The sequence below is a fragment of the Pundamilia nyererei genome, unplaced genomic scaffold (assembly GCF_000239375.1).
Source record: "Pundamilia nyererei isolate P.nyererei 1_Seehausen unplaced genomic scaffold, PunNye1.0 scaffold00058, whole genome shotgun sequence".
Lineage (NCBI taxonomy): Eukaryota > Metazoa > Chordata > Actinopteri > Cichliformes > Cichlidae > Pundamilia > Pundamilia nyererei.
This window is the reverse complement of record NW_005187459.1, coordinates 143,101-162,704: the sequence shown is the minus strand read 5'-3', so window position 1 is coordinate 162,704 and position 19,604 is coordinate 143,101. Positions and strand designations below refer to the sequence as shown.

At 39.1% G+C, this 19,604-nt stretch overlaps 2 protein-coding genes across 3 annotated transcripts in view; both read right to left on the bottom strand.

The window, feature by feature from the left end:
* The window catches only part of tdh (L-threonine dehydrogenase), a 5,622-nt gene extending 2,975 nt beyond the window's left edge, over positions 1–2,647 (bottom strand). Inside the window, exons 1-4 of one of the 2 annotated variants that reach the window (XM_005734327.1) lie at positions 2,488–2,647; positions 751–945; positions 353–395; positions 162–232 (exon numbers count right to left, since the gene is read on the bottom strand). In XM_005734327.1, coding sequence (XP_005734384.1) covers positions 162–232; positions 353–395; positions 751–937 — 301 coding nt within the window. In that variant the 5' untranslated portion in view covers positions 938–945; positions 2,488–2,647. Of the gene's footprint in view, positions 1–161; positions 233–352; positions 396–750; positions 946–1,605; positions 1,685–2,487 lie in introns of those variants that run through there. The other variant, XM_005734328.1, reaches the window with a different exon arrangement.
* A 2,788-nt stretch (positions 2,648–5,435) lies between these two features.
* mtmr9 (myotubularin related protein 9) lies at positions 5,436–18,328 on the bottom strand. The gene is made up of 11 exons (XM_005734326.1): positions 18,269–18,328; positions 17,693–17,877; positions 15,808–15,916; positions 15,529–15,654; positions 15,256–15,429; positions 13,592–13,809; positions 12,415–12,576; positions 12,178–12,319; positions 11,851–12,071; positions 11,454–11,605; positions 5,436–7,379 (listed from the first exon to the last, which is right to left on the bottom strand). The coding sequence occupies exons 2-11, from the start codon at positions 17,872–17,874 to the stop codon at positions 7,216–7,218; spliced, it is 1,650 nt and encodes a 549-aa protein (XP_005734383.1). The 5' UTR covers positions 17,875–17,877; positions 18,269–18,328; the 3' UTR covers positions 5,436–7,215.
* Between the last annotated feature and the right edge of the window lie 1,276 nt (positions 18,329–19,604).

The window sequence follows — 19,604 nt, the reverse complement described above, 5'->3', positions numbered from 1 at the left end:
GAAAGGAAACCATGACGCAACTTAAAGCATAAAGGAAAAATCAATATTAAAGCAAGAGGCTTTATTTGCAGACACTTTACTATTCAAATGTGCCCATTTCAGTCTGACGTAATATGCTGTGATTTATTTATTATTTTTATATAGCATATGAGTATACTCACCACTGTGGAAAACGCTGTTTTGAGGTTTCCGGATGTCAGATAGAATGACGTTGTTCTTTCCGTACCTCTTCCTGCGAAGGAACCAATGTTACAAAGTTTGCCTTATAATAAACTGTTTAACTGCAGTGTTACAATTACTAATCAACACAAAACTTGTCATTTATTATATTCGGACAAATTAAAATCCTTACCTCAACAATTTGGCCAGTCCTACACCGAGCTGTCCCAGGCCACCTGCAGCGGTTGGAGGGAGGTGGAAATATTATGAGTGATCTGAGGACACCACACACAAATCAGATGCGCAGCAGCTAATAAGTACCAGCGCTTAGTTTCCATGGAGACTGAAGTACCTCAGCAGGAGAGTGGCCATAAGAAAAAAAAGGTCACAGCACTGGACGCCCACGTTTTATTTTTTAATGGCATCCCTCTCAGCTCTCATTGCCAAACTTGTCAGAAACCCCGCTGATCTCAAAGTCCCAGAACAGCATATTTTCTAACCGTCGTGCATTTTAAAACGGCCTTTTTTTGTTAAAGCATTAGACTAAACTGCATGGCTGCAAAAGACCAAAACCTGATGCTTCGTACGTACCTGTGATGAGCACCTTGGGGTGGTCTGTTTCTGAGAAGGACACAGAATGGAAGCTGGCATCAGAGGTCACCTGTCGAGGGGAGAAGCTGATGTTGCGTACAGCCACCGTTAAGGGCTGGCAGCCACAGCCTGGGGTACTGAGTAACGCCTGCTTGGCCACCTTGCTGAAGATCCTCACAACAGGCATGTTGGTACCTGGAGGAAGGGAACAATGTGTCTGTTTACTTTTAGGTGACACTTTGGTTGGTAAATTCCAATGAAAAAAAGAAGTCTAGCAGAGCTCTACAAATCTAATGAAAGCCAATTTGCATTTATATTTAATTAGACTCTGGCATCATTTGGTGGCCTCACTTCGCAACATTTTTGTCATGAGGTTTTCGGCTCATTTCCAAGCCTCAAGCTCCGAGAGGTGAACAAACACGTTTTAAACGACAAAAGTGGCACTCGGAAACTTTTTATTTTAATTCCCTTAAAAGGCAGATTGATCAAACGCATCTGAAAACACTGAGATGAGAGAAAACATACCAAAAGCGAAAACACGTGGATTGCAACAAATGACATGCTAATGACATGATGCAGAGAAAATGAGTGCAATAGAAGAATCAAAGCGCATAAAAACACCAAAACAGTCAAAGTTGAGCAAAACTTTAACGCACCATGACTCTAACTCTATCTATCTATCTAAAAACATTATAAAACACGAACACCACATATCTTTAGAAAGGTACAGAACTGCAGAAAATTAAGCATACTGAGCTACTACTTCATGCAAAAATAGCGCAATAAAACTAAATTTGTCGTTCATTACGGGACGTCTAGACTTTTACGCAACGCATCACTTCAGAAAAGACTTACCGAGGGTTCAAAGAGCTTCCTAGTAAAAGAATGAACGGAGTTACTTTGGAGTATATATGTACTGCCCTGCCTTCAACGAGAGCCAATCAAGAAGAGAGGGCGTACAGCGGCATACAGTAGCCTTGGAAAACGGTGCCAAGATCAGGGTGGCATGGACTCAGAGTCGGAATGTGCTTTCATTTTGTTTGCCTTCATTTTCTTACAAATATATATTGAACCATAAAATTATTAATAACAGAGATCATGGATTAAGCATGAAAACATTACTTTTGCACAAAAGCACGCTCTCCCGCTCCATCATGCTTGTGGCCTATCCCCTTCTGAGAGCATGTGCTGTTCAATATTGAGCCAACATCGTTTAAGGTACTCATCATATAAGCCCCCTGTTTAATATGGGCAGCGCGCCACAGCTCGCCAAGACTCCTTTCTATGGGACATGCCGATCGTTTAATTCCTTAACGTCAGCGTAACTGATCTCCATACCCTCCAATTGTGCAGCTGCTTTTCCACGAAGGCAAAACTGCTGCTGGTGGACGAAATTCTGAATGAGAGCAACCACTATTTTAGATCCTAAATATTTTCTCTGTCTGAGCTCAGCACGTCACTGTGACTTAGCAACCGGCTGCACTTCAGACGAGAACTTTGCTTTGGTTTAAAAAAAAAAAAAAAGAGAGAGAGAGAGAGAGTTTGATCGGGATAGAAAGGTTAAACACACGTGATTTAAAAAAAAAAGGAAAAAAAAGAGTTGATGCACGAATTGATAAATTGCGCATAATTTCCCTAAAATTAAATTTTAAATTTCCCTAGAAAAGAGGACTAATTAAAAAAACGGCCGGGTTCTTAAATGTGAAAGAAATCAAATATCGGGATCGGTGCACTCACCAGATAATCTGCAGTTAACACAGCCACACACAGAAAGAAAGCTCCTCTGCGATTTGCGTCTTTTTGAGAATGGGATGCTGACGTGACGTTCGTGTTATCTTCGTTCAGTGTTGCATCAGCTCAGCTGCGCCTTCAAGCTATATATCAACGACCATCTGCTTAAAGGGAAGCCGGCTTTCTCTCGGATTGGCGGAGACCCGGAGGTGCGGTCTTCCCTCGCAGACCACTCCCTCCCGTGGCGTCACCGACGCCCGGTCAATCTTTGTGCATCCACGTAATCTGAGGCCACGCGGTTTATGCATTACTTAAAAATACCCGAGGCTGCACATTGGCAGGGGATGGTGTGATCGTGTCAAACGTGCAAATACTGTTGCAAATACACGTTTACCATGACAGTCGCATTCACACGATGAACGTGGGCTCAAAGTCCAGCTTCAGATCAAGAGTGTCCACTCTAAATCGCAGGAAGAGTTTAGGATATAAGGCCCTCGCCTTTTCAGGCGACCAAAGAAAGGGGGCAGTTGACGTGAAAGGCCGTGAGGTGCTATTCTTCATCAGTTAAGTGGGTAAAAAGAGGAGTGGAGTGGGTTTAAAATGTGATTTTCAATTTCCTTTTGGAAGCTGTGGCTGTGAATCTGCAACATTTTTTATAACTACATGGGAATATGTACCAGTGTAGTAAAACACATTTTGCTATACTGAAAGCAAACAGTTCGAATGCGCTCATGTCTTTATGGATATGAATGGTGCACAATTTAGAAGTAGCAGACGTCTATGTAAAGCAAAACAAGGTGTTGAGCCCGATGCAGCCCTGCAATCAAAGAAATTGGACGATTACAGGATGGACTTTAAAAGCCATTTAACACCAAATCCTTGGCTTCACTGGAGTTTTTGTGACCTGGCAAAATTAAAAAATAAATAAAACAGAAGCTCTCCAGCCTCATTGATTTGAATCTAGATGTTTATCAGTGAACGATATGATGAATGCACACACTTTCTGTTTGACTTTCAGGTTTGTTTGCAGGAGATAGAGCCGTGTCAGAACGACTGATGACGTTGCTGAATGGAGCAAGCAAAGGGTGGGCTTAAGGCCTGCACTGGAATATGAGTGGAGCATGCGAGCACACCCCCATGCCTGTCATGACTGAGAAAGAAACAGCTACCTGAAAAACAAGTTGACCTGATCTTTGGTAAGAAAAACAAGATGTAATTTTTTCTCGAAAGAAAAAAGAAATCGTAAATATATTTTTCCTTTCAACCGCAAACTGGGATAATCTTCTAAGTAACCTGCAATTCCAGGAAATGTGAGACAAACATGACACTTGATAGCTGTGAGGTTACATAGCTCAGTGTCACTACTAAAAATGGGAATCAAAGTCTCTTATAAACCAAGCTATAGTTTCTATCTAACATCTTACTTGATAATGCACAAAATCCTTCCTTGCTTCAAGAGAATTTTAAGGGTTCCCTTGTGAGTAATAAACATGAAATTAGGGTATTGATAGACACAAAGACTTAATGATACAGACAGAAGAGTTGTGGTTGACCAGCAGCACTGTAAACACTTACCGCAACATGGATATCTCTCCCTATGAAGCAGCTGACCCTTGGCTATTTTTTGCCCCAGTCGCCGCATCAGATGATTGTGTCATCACAGCAATGCGAACACATTTTATTAGGGTGCTGTTTACTAATCTTCGGACAGACTGTCAAGGACAGGGTACATAACGTGGATATTTTCTAGGACTTCTTTCTGGTATTTGGAACTTTTGGAATGGGGAAAAAATAAATAATACTGATATATTTAAAGCAGATTTTTGTCCACATGAAAATAATGGAACAATGACCCAGACATGTTTACATTAAAAAGTTGTCCTGTTGAGACACAGTCAACAGTTGGCCTGTTGACTGTATATAAACGATGGACACAGCCTCCAAGTCAACGTGTCAGTCAATGAGGAAATGCCTTATAGTGGAAATATTTCTAATGGCCAGCAGGGGGCGATGTTTTTTCCTGCAAAAGAAAGTCAGACTGTAAAAAAAAGAAAAAGAAAAGAGTATGTTTAAAAACAAATGTACTATTCTCTTCATCTCTGAATTCAACAATAAACACCTCCCTTCTGATTTTATTGTTTTTATTATACAACACTAAATGTGTACTCATTACCTGGTTGTGATTGGTTACTGGAGGTTACTGGCAGTTGCTGTGAAATTACTGACGTTGCACTCGCGCAGGCCTACTGACCGACCAGCCTGGAAACCCCCGTTCACTGCAGAAAAACATGTATTCTGCATGTGGTAGCTGGTAGTCAGTAGCGTGAAATTGTTCACAAATAAGTATAAGACGCTGCACTGAAAAGCCCTCTGTGATTGCTTTGGTTCTTTCAGCTTGCTGCAGTCAGTAGGAATTTGCATGGAAGACGCTGATTTGTCTGCAAAAGCGGAAAATGTGAGAAGTGCAACACAAACTGTAAACAGAGCACGTTGACCTTCAAAGTAAAAGTTGAGCCTTTTGATATGTGTCGGTTGCACAAGTAAGGTCCAACTTTTACTTTGAAGGTGAACGTTCTCAGTATACCGTTTGTGTCGCATCTTCTTTCAGACTCATCTCAGACAAGTCAGTGTCTTCCACCTTCCATGGCAGTGAGATCCACCACCAAGTCATCTCATATAGTTTGAAAATACAGAGTTGGAGATGAAGCTGAGGCTTTGAAAAAGGTCTTCAAATACCAAGGGCTAACATTAGGGTAGCCCTTGGTATGGGTAGGGTAGGTATATTTTATTGCTAAATGCTCAATTTACAGCCAACTAGGTGGCTTTCACTTTGTTTTCTTAAAACAAAAAACAAAAAACCCCTAGAAACTAGCTTAATGAGACTGGTGAGACTGAATCACGGAAAACTCAATGATGCACAGACTGTGTGGTGATTAAAGAACTGAAACGCTTCCTTTGTTGTAATACAGATTTTAATGGCGTGAAAACTTAAAAAAAAAAACAACAACAACAAATTTTAATCAATATTAGATTTTTCAAGCAATCTGATCAGCAGCGACAAATATGCACACATAATTTTGAATCTGGATTTTACAGTAAGGCATTGCACAAAGTACAACAGACACGATTATTTATCTACTGTGTGACATTACATTTTTGAATTTTGTCAACTTTCTGACAAAGCGAAAATCACTTAGGCATCACACAACTATAAGAAATGTTCTATCCATGCACACATGAAATATACACGTAAACTTTCTCTTTGTCAAAGCATTTCAAAGTAGTGGAAGTAAGTTAAGCTTAGTGTGATTATTAGTATTAGTATTGAGCAGACATCGAGATAAATCATAGATCATTTACTTTGTTACAGGCAATCAAACAAAACTGGCCAAAGATGGCTGCAGTGCATTTAATTTTTAATCCCAGACCATAATAACAAAAAAAATATATTTATATTTACAACGCTAGATGATGTTTTTCTAATGGTACTACCAAAGAGTGCACTGAAAGATGAAAGAACTAAGGTCTATAAGCAAAGAGCGCTGCGGGTTTCAGCTTGCCATAATGACACAGACAGCTTTACTGACCGCTGAAGTTTAGGATAATTCCTATGTTCGTGAGATAAGTATGAGCTTGGATGTGAGAAGCTGACAATTAAGCACATTTTCCAGAAGAGACACGAGTTTTGGAGTGTAACATGTGTGTAGGTTAGTTGGATACATATTGTCCTGTTTGATATTTGGACATTTGTCATCTATTATGGCAACAACTGATGAGAGATCGTTTTCAAAGTGGGAGTAAAATTGATTTGCGTATACGTACATACAGATAAAGAAATGCTTTTGACACAAAGTGCATCAGTTCTGAATGTTAAACTCAAGAAGTCAGAGATGCTCAGCAACCGATCTAGTCGTTAGATTATTGTTATACGTGGTTACATCAAATCGTTTGTGCAAATTCTGGCTGTGATACTGGAATGTCAAGCATTGATCTGATATTTTACATATTATACAAACCTCCCTCCTCACTGTTCTGACCCTACCTACGCTTAGTATGTCATCTCAATGTGCAGCAAAAGCACATGCTCCCTTACAGCACCCTATATGTTGCCATAGTTACTCTGCAGCGGTCTAATGGTGTACACATTCAGCAGAACTTTTACGAAATATGTGAACCCTGTAGCAACTGAGACACTTTTTTTCTCCAGCTGTCCTTAAAATGCCCCTTTAATCCTCTACTACACAAGATCAGTGCTGAGAAGCACAAAAGGGTCCACAATGTCATTTTTACACATCACGTATATAGAAATGGAAGCCAGCAAGTACGAGTGTGGGTGTTTGAAGAGGCTTGGCAACAGTGAAATCAGCCGCCCAGTCACAGCACAATCTATAGAAATGAGCAGTAGGCATGTGCAGGTCTGGCTGTACACTGATATCAGACCACAGTGTGATAAGGGAGGTTTAGCTTTTATCTGCACTCTGAGAAATGGCTAATAAGGACGGCGCTTTTGTTTCTGAATTTTTTCCTCTTACTCGAGTGTAGTTTGCAATGAGTCACCATGATAAAAATGTTTTTCATTAAAGCATCAAAACTGAAGTTCATTTAGTCGTGTTCACAATAACTTGACAATAATGTTGTTTTCTTACATTATGTTTTAAAAAGGGGAAGCTAAAGCTGGGATGTCTGTGATTTTTGAATGTACCATCTCAATTACTTTTAGAGGTCTCCCTCTCTTTATGGCGTATGCAGCAGAGGATCTTCAGTTTCAAGCTGGGCCAGCTGCCTGCGCAGGCTGTTTACTTTGGTCTGAAGCTCCTTGTTGTACTCTATTATATGAACCATTTCCTCATAGGCCTCATCCAGACACTTGGAGGAGCGGTTCCAACGAAGGAACACTCCTGTCACAGAAGAGCAGGACCAATCAGAAAACAACAATTCACAAACTGGTTTCTTCCAGTTCTGGTTTCTTCTAAACACTGCAGTCTCACAACCTTGATAGAGGTTATGTAAGCGTTGCGTGTGCAGTCACTGTACACTAACGGGAAAGCATGCACTTTTCTTATGAGAACACATACTTACACATACACATACACACATAATTGTGATAAAGAAAACAAACAGCTAACAGATAAAGTGTATTATCGTGCTGGATGTGGTTCTTTGTGGAGCTTTGAGTTGGAGTACAAATACAAGATTCTGACATGTCTAAAACTTAAAGCAGTCTCGAAAAACAGTTCACACAGTTTGTGCTGAGCGCAAAAAAAACAAACCACTGGATCTTAATGGTGGTTGGAGGCTGTTGGCAGAGAAACAGGTGTAAACACAGAGGAGCTGTATGACTGGAATGAACCATCGCTTTACTTGTCAGTCATAAGGAAAGCCAGTGTGTCAACAAACTGAGGTTTCTGAACCCAGTAACACGTCTGTAGATAGCACTACTCAATAAGATCTCAGTTATTTTAGTTCTTTTTAAGTTTGGGTCATTGATAACAAAATACTTGTGAAATGTATGGTGGCTGCGGAAGGATGTGCATATGCATTCCTATGTTTACGCAATATTTGGAACAATTAATTAACTGCAGCCAACTTGGACCTGTACTCCAAAGGCCCATTGATATATTTTTTTACTGCTATTTAGACACACTTGCCTCTGATCCCTCAGTGAATTTCTTGTTGTTTAGCTGACATTAAAGCCTTGCTTTTACCCAATTTCCTCACCTTTAATGAAAAATAAAAATCTTGTCTTTTGCCTGATCCCTTTAGTGGCTCACCACAGTGGATCCTCCTTCACTGAATCTATGAATCTTCTTCGTGGTCTTCCTCTTTCCTTCCTGCATGGTAACTCTATTATCAACATCCTTTGTCCAATATACCCACTATCCCTTCTCTGCACATGTCCAACCCATCTCAGCCTTACTGCTTTTACTTTGTCTCTATATTGCTCACTGTGAGCAATATTTCCAGTATTTCTTTGCATCTTAGGTCGTTGACATCATATTGTAAATTTCATGTTTTGGGGAAAAAAACAAAAAAAACCCTGTCATTTTTTACTCTTCTTTTAAATAAGCTTTGCTGATGATGTTTTAAGACACTTAGCTGTGTCATCAGTGACTGTCAGAAAAGAAGGACGGAAAAGCTCTTCGTTTAGTTTGTGCTGATAAATAAATCCTTCTACCCACAAGTTGCAATCACCGTGAAAAACCCTATGCACAATTTTTTTCCCTCTATATTATCAGAAATTATTATCATAAATTTCCTTGAAATATCATTACATAGTTTTGAGGCTTTATCGCCCAACCAAGAACCAAGAACATGCAAACTCCACACAGAAAAGCCCAAGATGGATAATTGACATTTCACCAGTCCTGGATTTTATTACACAGTTATAGCCGTGTAATTCAGAAATAATCCTGAAATCCTTTTGCTCATTAACTTTTTGGAATTATATTGAATTTATAACCTTTGTGTCTTTTGTGAATAGTGTTGACTGCTTTCCATTTCTTTCCTTTGTATTTGTAAAGTCTTTTTCTAACTGGATTTTAAAATGTTTAAAAGTCATGTTTATCAGTGTTTTAACTCTTACATGTCTTTTAGCTATTTTTTTAAATTTTAATTTCAACAGTTTAAAGTCGGCTGTTCTTAAATGTGCGACACAAATAAAATGACTAAAACCTCCACATTTTTACTCAACACCTTTAAAGTGATCAAACTGCAGTCCAATTAAAAACAACAACATTATTTTAGTACATTTTTTGTTTTTTCAATTAAACCATTATTTTTATTCAATATTATTTCGCTAAGAATTACACAGAACTTTTGGGATGTAAAGATTTTACACACGCCATCAGTTTCTTTTAGTGTCCACATCAGCAGCTAGAGTTCAGGACTTCCATTGGGTCTTTTAAGGTGGGCTGAGGAGTGTGCGTCACTTTCTATGAAAGAGCTGCATAAGCAGGATATCACATGCTCCACTCAGTTCTTATGCATTCCACTTCATATAGCGTGAACGGCTTTAGGCAGTAAGAGAGGCCCCATGCACGAAATGCATGAACCTAATGACCTCTAGTTGGTCTGGATTCCCCCTCCCCCAACTTTTCTTTATGAATGGTCTAACACAGATCTCCCCAGGGCTTTGTTGTACTTGTTGCACTATGCTGAACCCACTGACATTAAGACAACCATAGTTAAGAATAAGAATAACCACCATTATTAAAGTTGTGGGGGAAAAAAACCCCTCATCAATTAAGAGTTTAGCAAATCAAAAAATGTTTTAAGTTTCACTGCAGTCACTCAAATTCACAATTTAGACAAATTCAGACTTACATATTCATTCTGAATTTGTTAAAATCAAATTAGTACACTGTCATTTCAATAAAATTGAATTGAATTGAATTGTCAGAGGTTTAAAAAGTGTGAAAAATGTGAAAAAAGTAATAATTTTAAACCAAAAACAATGATGATATAATGCTAACATTGGTAAAGCTGGTTTTATCTGGCAATTTAAATAAAAAAGATCATGTAAAATTATCAAATAATTTTGATTTAAAAAGACTTAGGATCACATTTATATACACTGATATTCTGATATAACCTCCACTGATACATGATGTTTGTGTTTAATGCCAAAAGGCACTTGTGAAAAAACAGCACTTTAAATTACCCACAACAGATTTTGTGGTTGTATGCCTGTATCAGTGCTTCTTTATTTAGCACCATTTTGCTACTTATGCTTTACCATAATATCATCACACTGCCTCTCAGTGAGGAAACTGTTTGTAAAATGACACACAGGCAGGCTGAACATGTCACGGACACACCTCAGGAGCATTTTGAACAATTTCCCAAATGCCAAAGTGTGTTCTACCTCTTCTTGTAAAATGATTCATAATGCTAGCTATACCGGAAACTTTTGCACAAGTACCACCTCTCCACCAAGTTACATGAAATTCAGCTGAGTCATCTTGCTGAGTTTCAGGTGGCAGGTCAGACAGCACTGATCACATACCTCACCTGTCATGTAGCTGTACACAACATGACAAAGCTGCAACCAACAGTTCGTTCACTATTGGATAATCATGGGACTGAATGCTTATCTTTACTAAAGATCAAAGGTGACTGTAAAAGGAATAAACTGACGTGCAACATTTTGTTTATTTATCTAAAATTATTTGCTGATAATATTTTTAAAAAAATCCTGTACAATGTATATATACTTGTCTTCATGCTTGTAACATTGGAAAGCACAAATAGCTGGTCCTTGGGTCCCAGTGGCTGTCAAGGTCATTCAGGGTTCAAATGCTCAAATCAATGCTGCCCCCTACTGGTGAGATTTCAGAACGTATGAGTGAGCAAATGTGTATTTGTAATTGTGAGTACGCCCAATTTCTAATCGTGTACCTGTGGCTACAACAGCAGTTTTATCACCTGATCCTCACGGTGGGTTTTTAGATATTAACCTACTCCATCTTCAGACTGAGAATAAACTTAAAGCATGAGTCAAAACTGCAAAATATGTACAGCATGTGGTCTCACTGGACCGCTTTCAATGAAGAATATTAACATGTGCCATTTAATTGCTTTCGTGTTGTAAATGAGACACTCAGTGTAACAGTTGGATTTAATGTATGTATAAAAAATACATAAATACAGCTGAAACTTAAATAAAGATTAAATTAAAAAAAAAAAATACTCCCAGCTATAAATGTTCCCTTAAAACCTGCAAACAAAACTTTATGTGTACTTTATTATTTTAAAACTTATAATTATCCAGCACGTTTCCTTTTTTTTCACTTTAGGAAACTTTCTTTTATAAAAAAAGGAAACAAGGTCTGAAAATTAAATTTGCTGATTTTTCTATCCATCCATCTATTATGGATCACAGAGGCAGATGTCTTTTGTACAGACACCCAGACCTCCCTTCTACCTCCTCTCCCTCTTCTTAAGAGATACCTACGAATATATTTGTTTCTTACCTTCCCACAGCAGCAGACTCTGAGGGGCCACAGATGGCCAGATCACAAGACTGTTGGGCTCGTAAAGTGGGTTGGTCAGACGCTCCAGCTCCTGCGGCCGATTCACCCATGACCAAAGGGACACAGTCTTTTCAGGCAAGCACAGTCTGGCTCTGTGAAAAGACAGAAATGTGTCAGACTGACCAACAGGAAAACTGGTTCACGGCTGTTTTATCAGAGGTGGTTCACAGCTGCAGGGAGAGCATCGTGATTTTTGCATGACCTAACTATCAGCAACACAACAAATAATAACAAATTATGTATTCTTAAACTACGTAGGGTGACACCCACATCACACAGCTGAAAGCATAGCCCTGACATAAACTGAAGGTCTTACATCAGCCAACTCCTATCTTACCTCTCAGCTGCACTGTTGCCCAAGAATGTCCCAAACTGAGATGCGTAGGCGTGTTCGAAAAGCAGTACCAAGAAACTCTCGTTGAATTCAAAGGAGCAGGGAAATTGGCGAAGGATCTGCCACACACAGTCCAGGAAGAGAAGAAAGACAGGGGCCTCATGGCGAGGTTTGCTGTTGGAGAAGGCAGACTGGGCACAGCGCTGCTGGAAAGGGTGACCAGCCTGTGTAAGCAGTCAAAGAGGTGAAATGAGTGGAAACACTCACACTGTGGAGGAGAAGGTGAAAGAAAAGACAACATTTGGCTCTAAACAGTGCATCTAAGCTCACCTGGAGCCACTCCCGCTCTACCAGGCTTTGAAAGCCTTTAACGGTCCTGCACCCAGGATCCAGGATGATCTGAGCCAAGGAGGTGACCTGCAGGGTGGAGTCTGTCCCTTCTGTACCGTGAACAAGCACTGACGCTCCCTCCCTGAGATAAACACACAAGCCCACAGTCTGTCACTGCTCGCTGCTTTTCGAGTTTATGTTTACTGGGACATGAGGACAACCAAATGAAAAACAGACCTGTCAATACACTGGGCAGCCAAGCAGGCCGTGGTGAGGATCTCTTTGACATTAGTTTGCCAGTTGGAAGCCTCCAACTTGCTTAACCAGCGGTCCATGCTGTGGGACTGGTCGTTACATGCCTCCACCAACTTAATCAGGCTCTCCTGAAGGACATTATACCTGCAAAAAACAGATTTATTTAGATCATTTAAAGTATGAGATACATTTCAATCAGTTTCCACTTTATCTAGTCTTCTCAGTAATACTTTACAATACAGCCCACAACTAAGGGTGTGATTCCCTTTTCATTAAATTAAAAGTTAATGTATTTTATTTGAAAATACATTGTCATTATATTTACCTGAAAATAATTAAAAGTAGGGGTAACGAGTCATCTTTTTACAGGGAATTTAAACACAAGTAAATTTAAGCTGTGCAATTTCTTGGTAATTTTGCAGAAAAACACAAGTTGCACTTTTCAGTGCCATATTATGGAGTGGGTTAATCATGCTTTTTACATCTTTGTTTTTTTTAATATTCTTTATGTTGATGTGCATGATGGACGTTCTATTATTCAAATGTCCTTAAGACGTGTTCTCCCTTATCAGCTTACAAGAAAAAACAAATACCTTCAAAATCTGCTTGTCTATCTAACTGTATAATGATGAATGATGAAGCCAAGTATTTTTTTCTTTCACACTCACTTTTCAAGCAAAACTTTCAAAAGGAGTGTACAGTAAAAAGAGTGTCTCTGTTCCTGTTAGGCAGTTAGTTAGGCAAGGTTAAGCAACTCCATAATCCAACCCAAGCTGGGAAAAGTACAGTATGCTTATGATGTAAGATGGGGGAACCTTGTTTGTTTTTCTGCAAAATTTTCAAGAAATTTAATGTAGTGCCTAAAATGAAATACTCTATCATTTGTATCTGCTTTCTTGCAAAACTGCCAGAATTCAGGCACTACTTAAATGTACTTACAGTATAATTATTTCTTTGTTTCCTGTATAAAGGTGAGTTGTTACCCTGTATTCTAGCGAACCGACCTTTAAGCATTTATAGGCAATTATAATGACATTTTAATTTCTAATAAAATAGATTGAAATTCCATTTAATCATGAGGGAATTGCAATGCAACAGACTCTAAACAGGTCGTATTATAAAGTGTTACTGTCTTCTTAATATCTAAGTGTCCAATCACCTTTCAATGGCCTTGTGGATCCTCCTCCATTGTGGGTAGTTGGCCTCCAACTCAAACCCTCCACCTCGGGCTTTGGCCTGCTGAGCAACATTGATAGCACGTGTATCAATGATGTAACCACGCTTTCCTGGCCGCAGAGTGGCGTTGATCAGCTTCTCGTCCTCCTTACACCGTCGCCCATTCGTGCCCGTCAGTGGCTGTCCTGCTCGCATCATCACCTGAAAGTGGAAGTGATTTGTCAGCCCCTATAATTAGAGATGGCTACTTTTTTATGTCCGATACGATATCATGAATTTGGATATCTGTCGATACTGATATGAATCCAATATAGTCTATTTTATAATCAATAAAAACTGTTTGTTTTTTTTAAATATCTTGCTGCATTTTGTATATGTCTAGCAGTTTTATTACAGAAGCTCCTTCATTCTAGTCTAAACAACAGTGTCTCAGTAACTTTCCACTAGAGATGGTCCCCTCTTATCTGCATTTTCCCAGCATGAGCGAGAGTCTGCAGCTTTCTACTCCCCAAAGACACATGGTCTAATGCTTTTATTTTCAGGGCTGTGTCCACTTAATACTACACTATATAACTTTATAACACTTACTAATAAAAAAGCATAGCATTATTGAGGCAGTGAAAATTTATTTATTCCCAACAGTTCATACTCAAATTTAAAAAGACAAAACACTAAAGCTATTCTATTACACTTGCAAAAAATATCCCGCTTCCAAAATATTTTGCATTTCAGCAATACTTATCTTTTTATTTAAACCTTCAGCAGATCTGTAAATCTAAGTATTTAAAGTAATTTTAAAATGCAGTTTTATGCAAATTTCAAAAACTCTTTGGTTCTGAAAAAAGGAAGTGCAATATCAGCACAAAATAATGTTTATATTCAACAACAACAAAAAAACGGGTTGTAGAATGGACCCTTTTATACTTAAAGCTTAGCATAAATAGACATCCAGAGTGGAAAGCAGTGCAAATGAATGCAAACACGCCTTCATGACACTCATGTTTTATCAAGATGGATGTCAGTGTAAGCTGTTTCAATCACATTTAACCTGAGACTGATTTTTGTGTAATTTCTATACAAAACATAAGTATGAAAAAAAAGTGTTTTTCATAGTTTTTTGGGAACCATGGAACTGTTTTGCCTGCAACACAGGTTTTTTTCCCCCCAAAGTAAAGCTCCATATATCGGTTGTTAAGCTTAACATAAAAATGCTTTACAAACATTCAGAGATGAACTTACACAATTGCTTTACTTATCTGGGACAGCTTGCTCAGAGGTGAAATACCGGTTTGGCAGCACGTAGCGAGGCTCCAGATGCTTTCAGTGACAAACAACTCCAGACCACCGAGAGGTCTCCCACGCAAAAGCCGCACTATCACGTGACGCATACTGCTCCCACGTGCTAAAGTCACTACCTGGGTTAAGCCATTTTGCAAGTTTCGTGAGGTGCTTTTGTTATATTTAATGGATCGGGTTACATTTTTTATTTCTCCCTGATATCCGAGCCAGTAATTTAGGTCAGGATCGGACCGATACCGGTACTGTATATTGGATCAGTCCATCCCTAGCTATAATGTTCAAAAACACAAACGATGAAAAGCAAAAGAGACGGTCAAAGGCAGAGTAATTATTTTTCCTTGCGCTTACCATGCCGTTCTTCTTGTGGTAGTAGCTAAGTACTGGAAAACGGCCACCGTGACGGAAAGTAGCTACTTTCTTCAGCGTTTCATCATCAAAATCTTTGGGTACTGCCACTAGTGGGGGGTATGACGGACACAAGCTGAAGTCTTTGTTGACCTCACTCAGCCTCCACTCATCTGTCTGCAAAGTGCGGTAGAGGGGATGGAGAAAACAAAACAAAAAAAAGGTCCAATAACCCTGATTCAAATTTAATTACTCTGTAATGTCACCTAAACATACCATGGACTCCAAATCTTTAAAGGCATTCTGGGGAAGAAATGAATTCCATCCATCCTCTATGACTTCAAACATTGGCCGGTAGAAGAAAGGGTACATCAGGGAGACTAAATCAAGAGTGGACAGAGCCTTGAGAGGAATGAAAACATTGACTTGTTATTCACAATATTAATCACATGCAGAATTTAACTTGACATGACAAAAACAAAGAGAGCCTGAGAGAAAAATATAGCGTAGCTAAAAATAATCACTCTCTTTCCGACGGGGAGCCTTTGTTCTTACCTCGATAGAGCTGGCAATGTTGAGACACTCCTCCATACCAGTGATCTCAAGCTGAATCACTCTCAAGTCTTTGCATTTGACAGTGATGTGCCCCAAAGACCCCACAAATCTAAAATTTAAAAGGTGAGCACAATAAAGAGGATGAATGTCATGAACAAACACAGAGTATCAGTGAACTACTCTGAGCCCTACAGCTCGGCTTTCTGTGTGTAATTTCTATGTTATCGTCATGTTGGGTTTCTGGAAGAATCGTTGAAACGACTTTTAGTTTGACTGTAGATTCAGTGATTGTTATTAAAGGCAGTATCAGTACTCAGTGCTCAGTACGTAAGCTCTAAGCAGCAACGTGCCCCAGCTACAGATGAAAGAGTGGATTGGCCAGTATCCAAGTACAATGAGCTGCATAAATCCATTCTTAATAGATTAATGTGAAGGCATCTGCATGAAGTTCAGTCAGAAAGGCAGGAGGATTTATGAGTCATTTGCTTTACAATGAAAGAGACAATACAGTGCTGTGAAAATGTATTTGACTGCTTCGTTTTTTGTTTGGTTTTTCTGCATATTTGTCACACTTTAATGTTTCAGATCAAATATATTTTAATATTAGACAAAGACAACCTGAGTAAATGCAAAATACCATTTTAAAATGATGTAATTTATTAAAGGAAATGGATATCCAAACCTACCTGGCACCATCTAAAAAAACCTAATAACGTTTTGCCACCCTTGGCAGCAAGAACTGCAATCAAGTGTTTGTGATAACTGGCAATGAGTCTTTCAGAACACTTGTGTGTTTCAGACCAATGTCCTGGTGCATAACCAAAGTGTGCTTGAGTTTCAGGGCATGAACTGATGATTGAACATTTTCCTTCAGGATTTTTGGGTAGTGGGGAATTTATTAAATACAGCAAGCCATCCAGATTCCAAAGCAGCAACGGAGCTCAGACCATCACACTAACACCACCGTGTTTGACTGTTGGTATGACTTTGTTTTTTAAATAAAATGCCATCAAGTCAAGTCAAGTTGGCTTTATTGTCACTTCAACCATATACAGTTAGTACACAGTGAAACGAAACAACGTTCCTCCATGTTAGTTTCATACCAAAAGGTTCAACTTCTGTCTCGTTAGTCCACAAAGTATTTTTCCAAAAGTCTTGGCGATCATCAAGATATCTTTTATAAAATGTGAGACAAGCCCTTTGTGTTCTTTTTGGTCAGCAGTGATTTTTCACCTTGGAACTCTCCCATGGATGCCATTTTTGCACAGCATCTTTCTTATTGTTAAATCATGAACACTGGCTTTAACTGAGGCCTTCAGTTCTTTAAAGGTTGATCTTGTGTCTATTCAAACCTCCTGGATGTGTCAGTGTTGGTTGGCTAGGCACTCTTGGGAAGGTTTACCACTCTTCCAAGTTATTCTCCATTTAGAAAGCCCATACCCAAACCTAAAATTAAACCTTAAGGTAGTCTGCAGGTTATTAGGCCAATACTGGAATAGAAACTGGCAGTTAAGTACTAGGCAAACCTCCTGAGGCTTGTGTGTCCAACCTGATTTTGTGTCCAACATAAAATGTTTAAAAACGGTACAATTACCAGAAATGGCAGTGAATAAAAACAAATTCTTTGCCACTACAAGCCCCGTGTCTTTAACCAGTTAATGTTAGTTTCTCTAACCAGTTTAACTATAAGCAAGTTATACATATGGACACTATTAATAAATAATAATCGGATCTGCAGCATGCACTAAAAAACAGGCGGAACTCAAACGGATTTTAACAAATGCATGCCCTACTGACCTGCATCTATTTAGGGTAGGTGATGTACCATTTTCACAAAGAGATTACACAACAGTCATTTAGAAAAACAATAACACAACGCTGTCACCTCTTCTCTATCGAGTCAATGTTTGAATGAAGCAGCCACAGTTCCTCCGTGTTGTCCTGTCTGGAGGAGAGAATCAGGTGATGACCAGTCAAACACAGAGTCCCCTCCACAGTAGGCATGAAAGGCCTGTGTAGGACAACCCCGTCCACCCTGGGTGTCTTTATCAGTTCTGCAAACTCCATAATCTGACCAGACAGAACAAAAACAGCCGCGGTGATTTTAAAACATAAATACAACGCTATTGGTTAGGTCATGCTACTATTATTGTAAAGACAGGCCAGCGCAACCTCTGTCGACATATATGAGACATATATTGTGTACGTCCATGTCGGTTAACAGTAAAGATGAAAAAGTACTGTAAAAATCGGTCATCTTGATAAAGTTATTCTATTCCGGAAATTAAACCGCTAACGTCAGCTAGCAGGCTAATCGTGACAGAAAGGAGGACAATTTGCCATAAAAAACGGCCGACATTTCGAAACTCAAGCCAAAGCACAAACATCACGTGTAATATAAATATTAAAAACAACAAGGAGCGTTTTTCATCAATACTAAAAAGATTTATCGTACAACTACCTGACACTGTTTTCTTTTATTTGGTCGCAGGTCGATGCTGGTACGTTACGAAAAACACGCCGACTAGAAACAACAGACTTTTCTCGGCTCAGTTTTGCATCCCAAATTCCGCAATTCTCATCTAAAACGGGAAGTGACTCTGTGCTCTCCTGTGTTTTTTAACATTAGCGTTATACTTTAAATCTGTAAAGCCCCCGAAGAACTTATAATGTCCATATATTATATATAACTATGTTTAAACATACATACAGCAACATAGTGAATGAGTTAGAGTTTAGTGGTTTGGAGGCAGCGTCAGATCTGTGGTTCATCCACAAGGCTTCTGAAAATCCGTGAAAGGCTGTTTCATTTTAGTGTCTGTGTGTTTGGGGTCTACCGAGAATATCAAAAAAGGTCACTAGGTGGTGACATTGGAGTACGTTTGAGAGATTTCTGGCTTTCAGAAGTCTAAACAGTATTGCCCTGATTTCACCGGGTACATAATGTACCGGTGAAATAATGTGCTGTGAGTCATGTTATACATTTAGACATGTTATTTAAGATTAAGCTTAAAACTTTCCTTTTCGATAAAACTTAGAGTTAGTGCTGGATCAGGTGACCCTGAGCCATCTCTTTGTAATGCTGTAATAGGCTTAGACTGCTGGGGAGCTTCCCATGATGCACTGAATCACGTACCTCTTTTCACTTCCTGCGGGTTTACACACACTACTCAATTTAATTATTGGCAATTATTAAACTCTGGCTCTCTCTCTCCTGTCTAATTGAGTCTGTTGCCATTGGAGATTTCTCCTGTTAACAGAGAGATTGTCATTCCCTCAGTTTCCAACTGCTTCCTTATAGGAGCTCATCTGGTAATAGAAGTTTCTTTCTAATATTGTAGGTTCTTTACCTTACAACATGAAGCAACTTGGTGTGACTGTTGTTGACAATTGCTGCTATAGACTGTAAAAATTTTTTTGAATTACACTAAATAATACCACTGATCACAGATAGGTATGCAAGGTAAGACTGCAGTAAGTCAGGGAAACGCACAAGCTGTAAACTACAATGTAAATGTATCAAGACGACTTAGACAACAACAAAAAGAAAAAATAAGTGGACAACAATGACCTGCTGAGTCCGGTATACAATTGAAAGAATAGGAGTTAAAGTGAACTGAAAACAGAGTTTTAACAGTTAATATTAAGTACAATGATTCAAGGCCCCAAAGGAAAAAAAGTCTAGTGTTGGGTTTTTGTGTAGTTCCAAGTACAGTTTGACAGGCTGGTGTAGCAAAGTTTAACAAGGAGAGCAAAGAGAAGTCATATCTGGCCTGAGGAGGAGGAGGAAGAAGAGG

What these genes read in the sequence shown, in the direction of transcription:
- mtmr9 (XM_005734326.1), bottom strand. Translation starts at nt 17,874, where the DNA reads ATGGAGTTTGCAGAACTGATAAAGACACCCAGGGTGGACGGGGTTGTC. An exon ending in ATTGACTCGATAGAGAAGAG is followed by an intron (nt 15,917 to 17,692) that starts GTGACAGCGTTG and finishes TTTAAATTTTAG; the next exon opens with ATTTGTGGGGTCTTTGGGGC. An exon ending in ACATTGCCAGCTCTATCGAG is followed by an intron (nt 15,655 to 15,807) that starts GTAAGAACAAAG and finishes ATTCCTCTCAAG; the next exon opens with GCTCTGTCCACTCTTGATTT.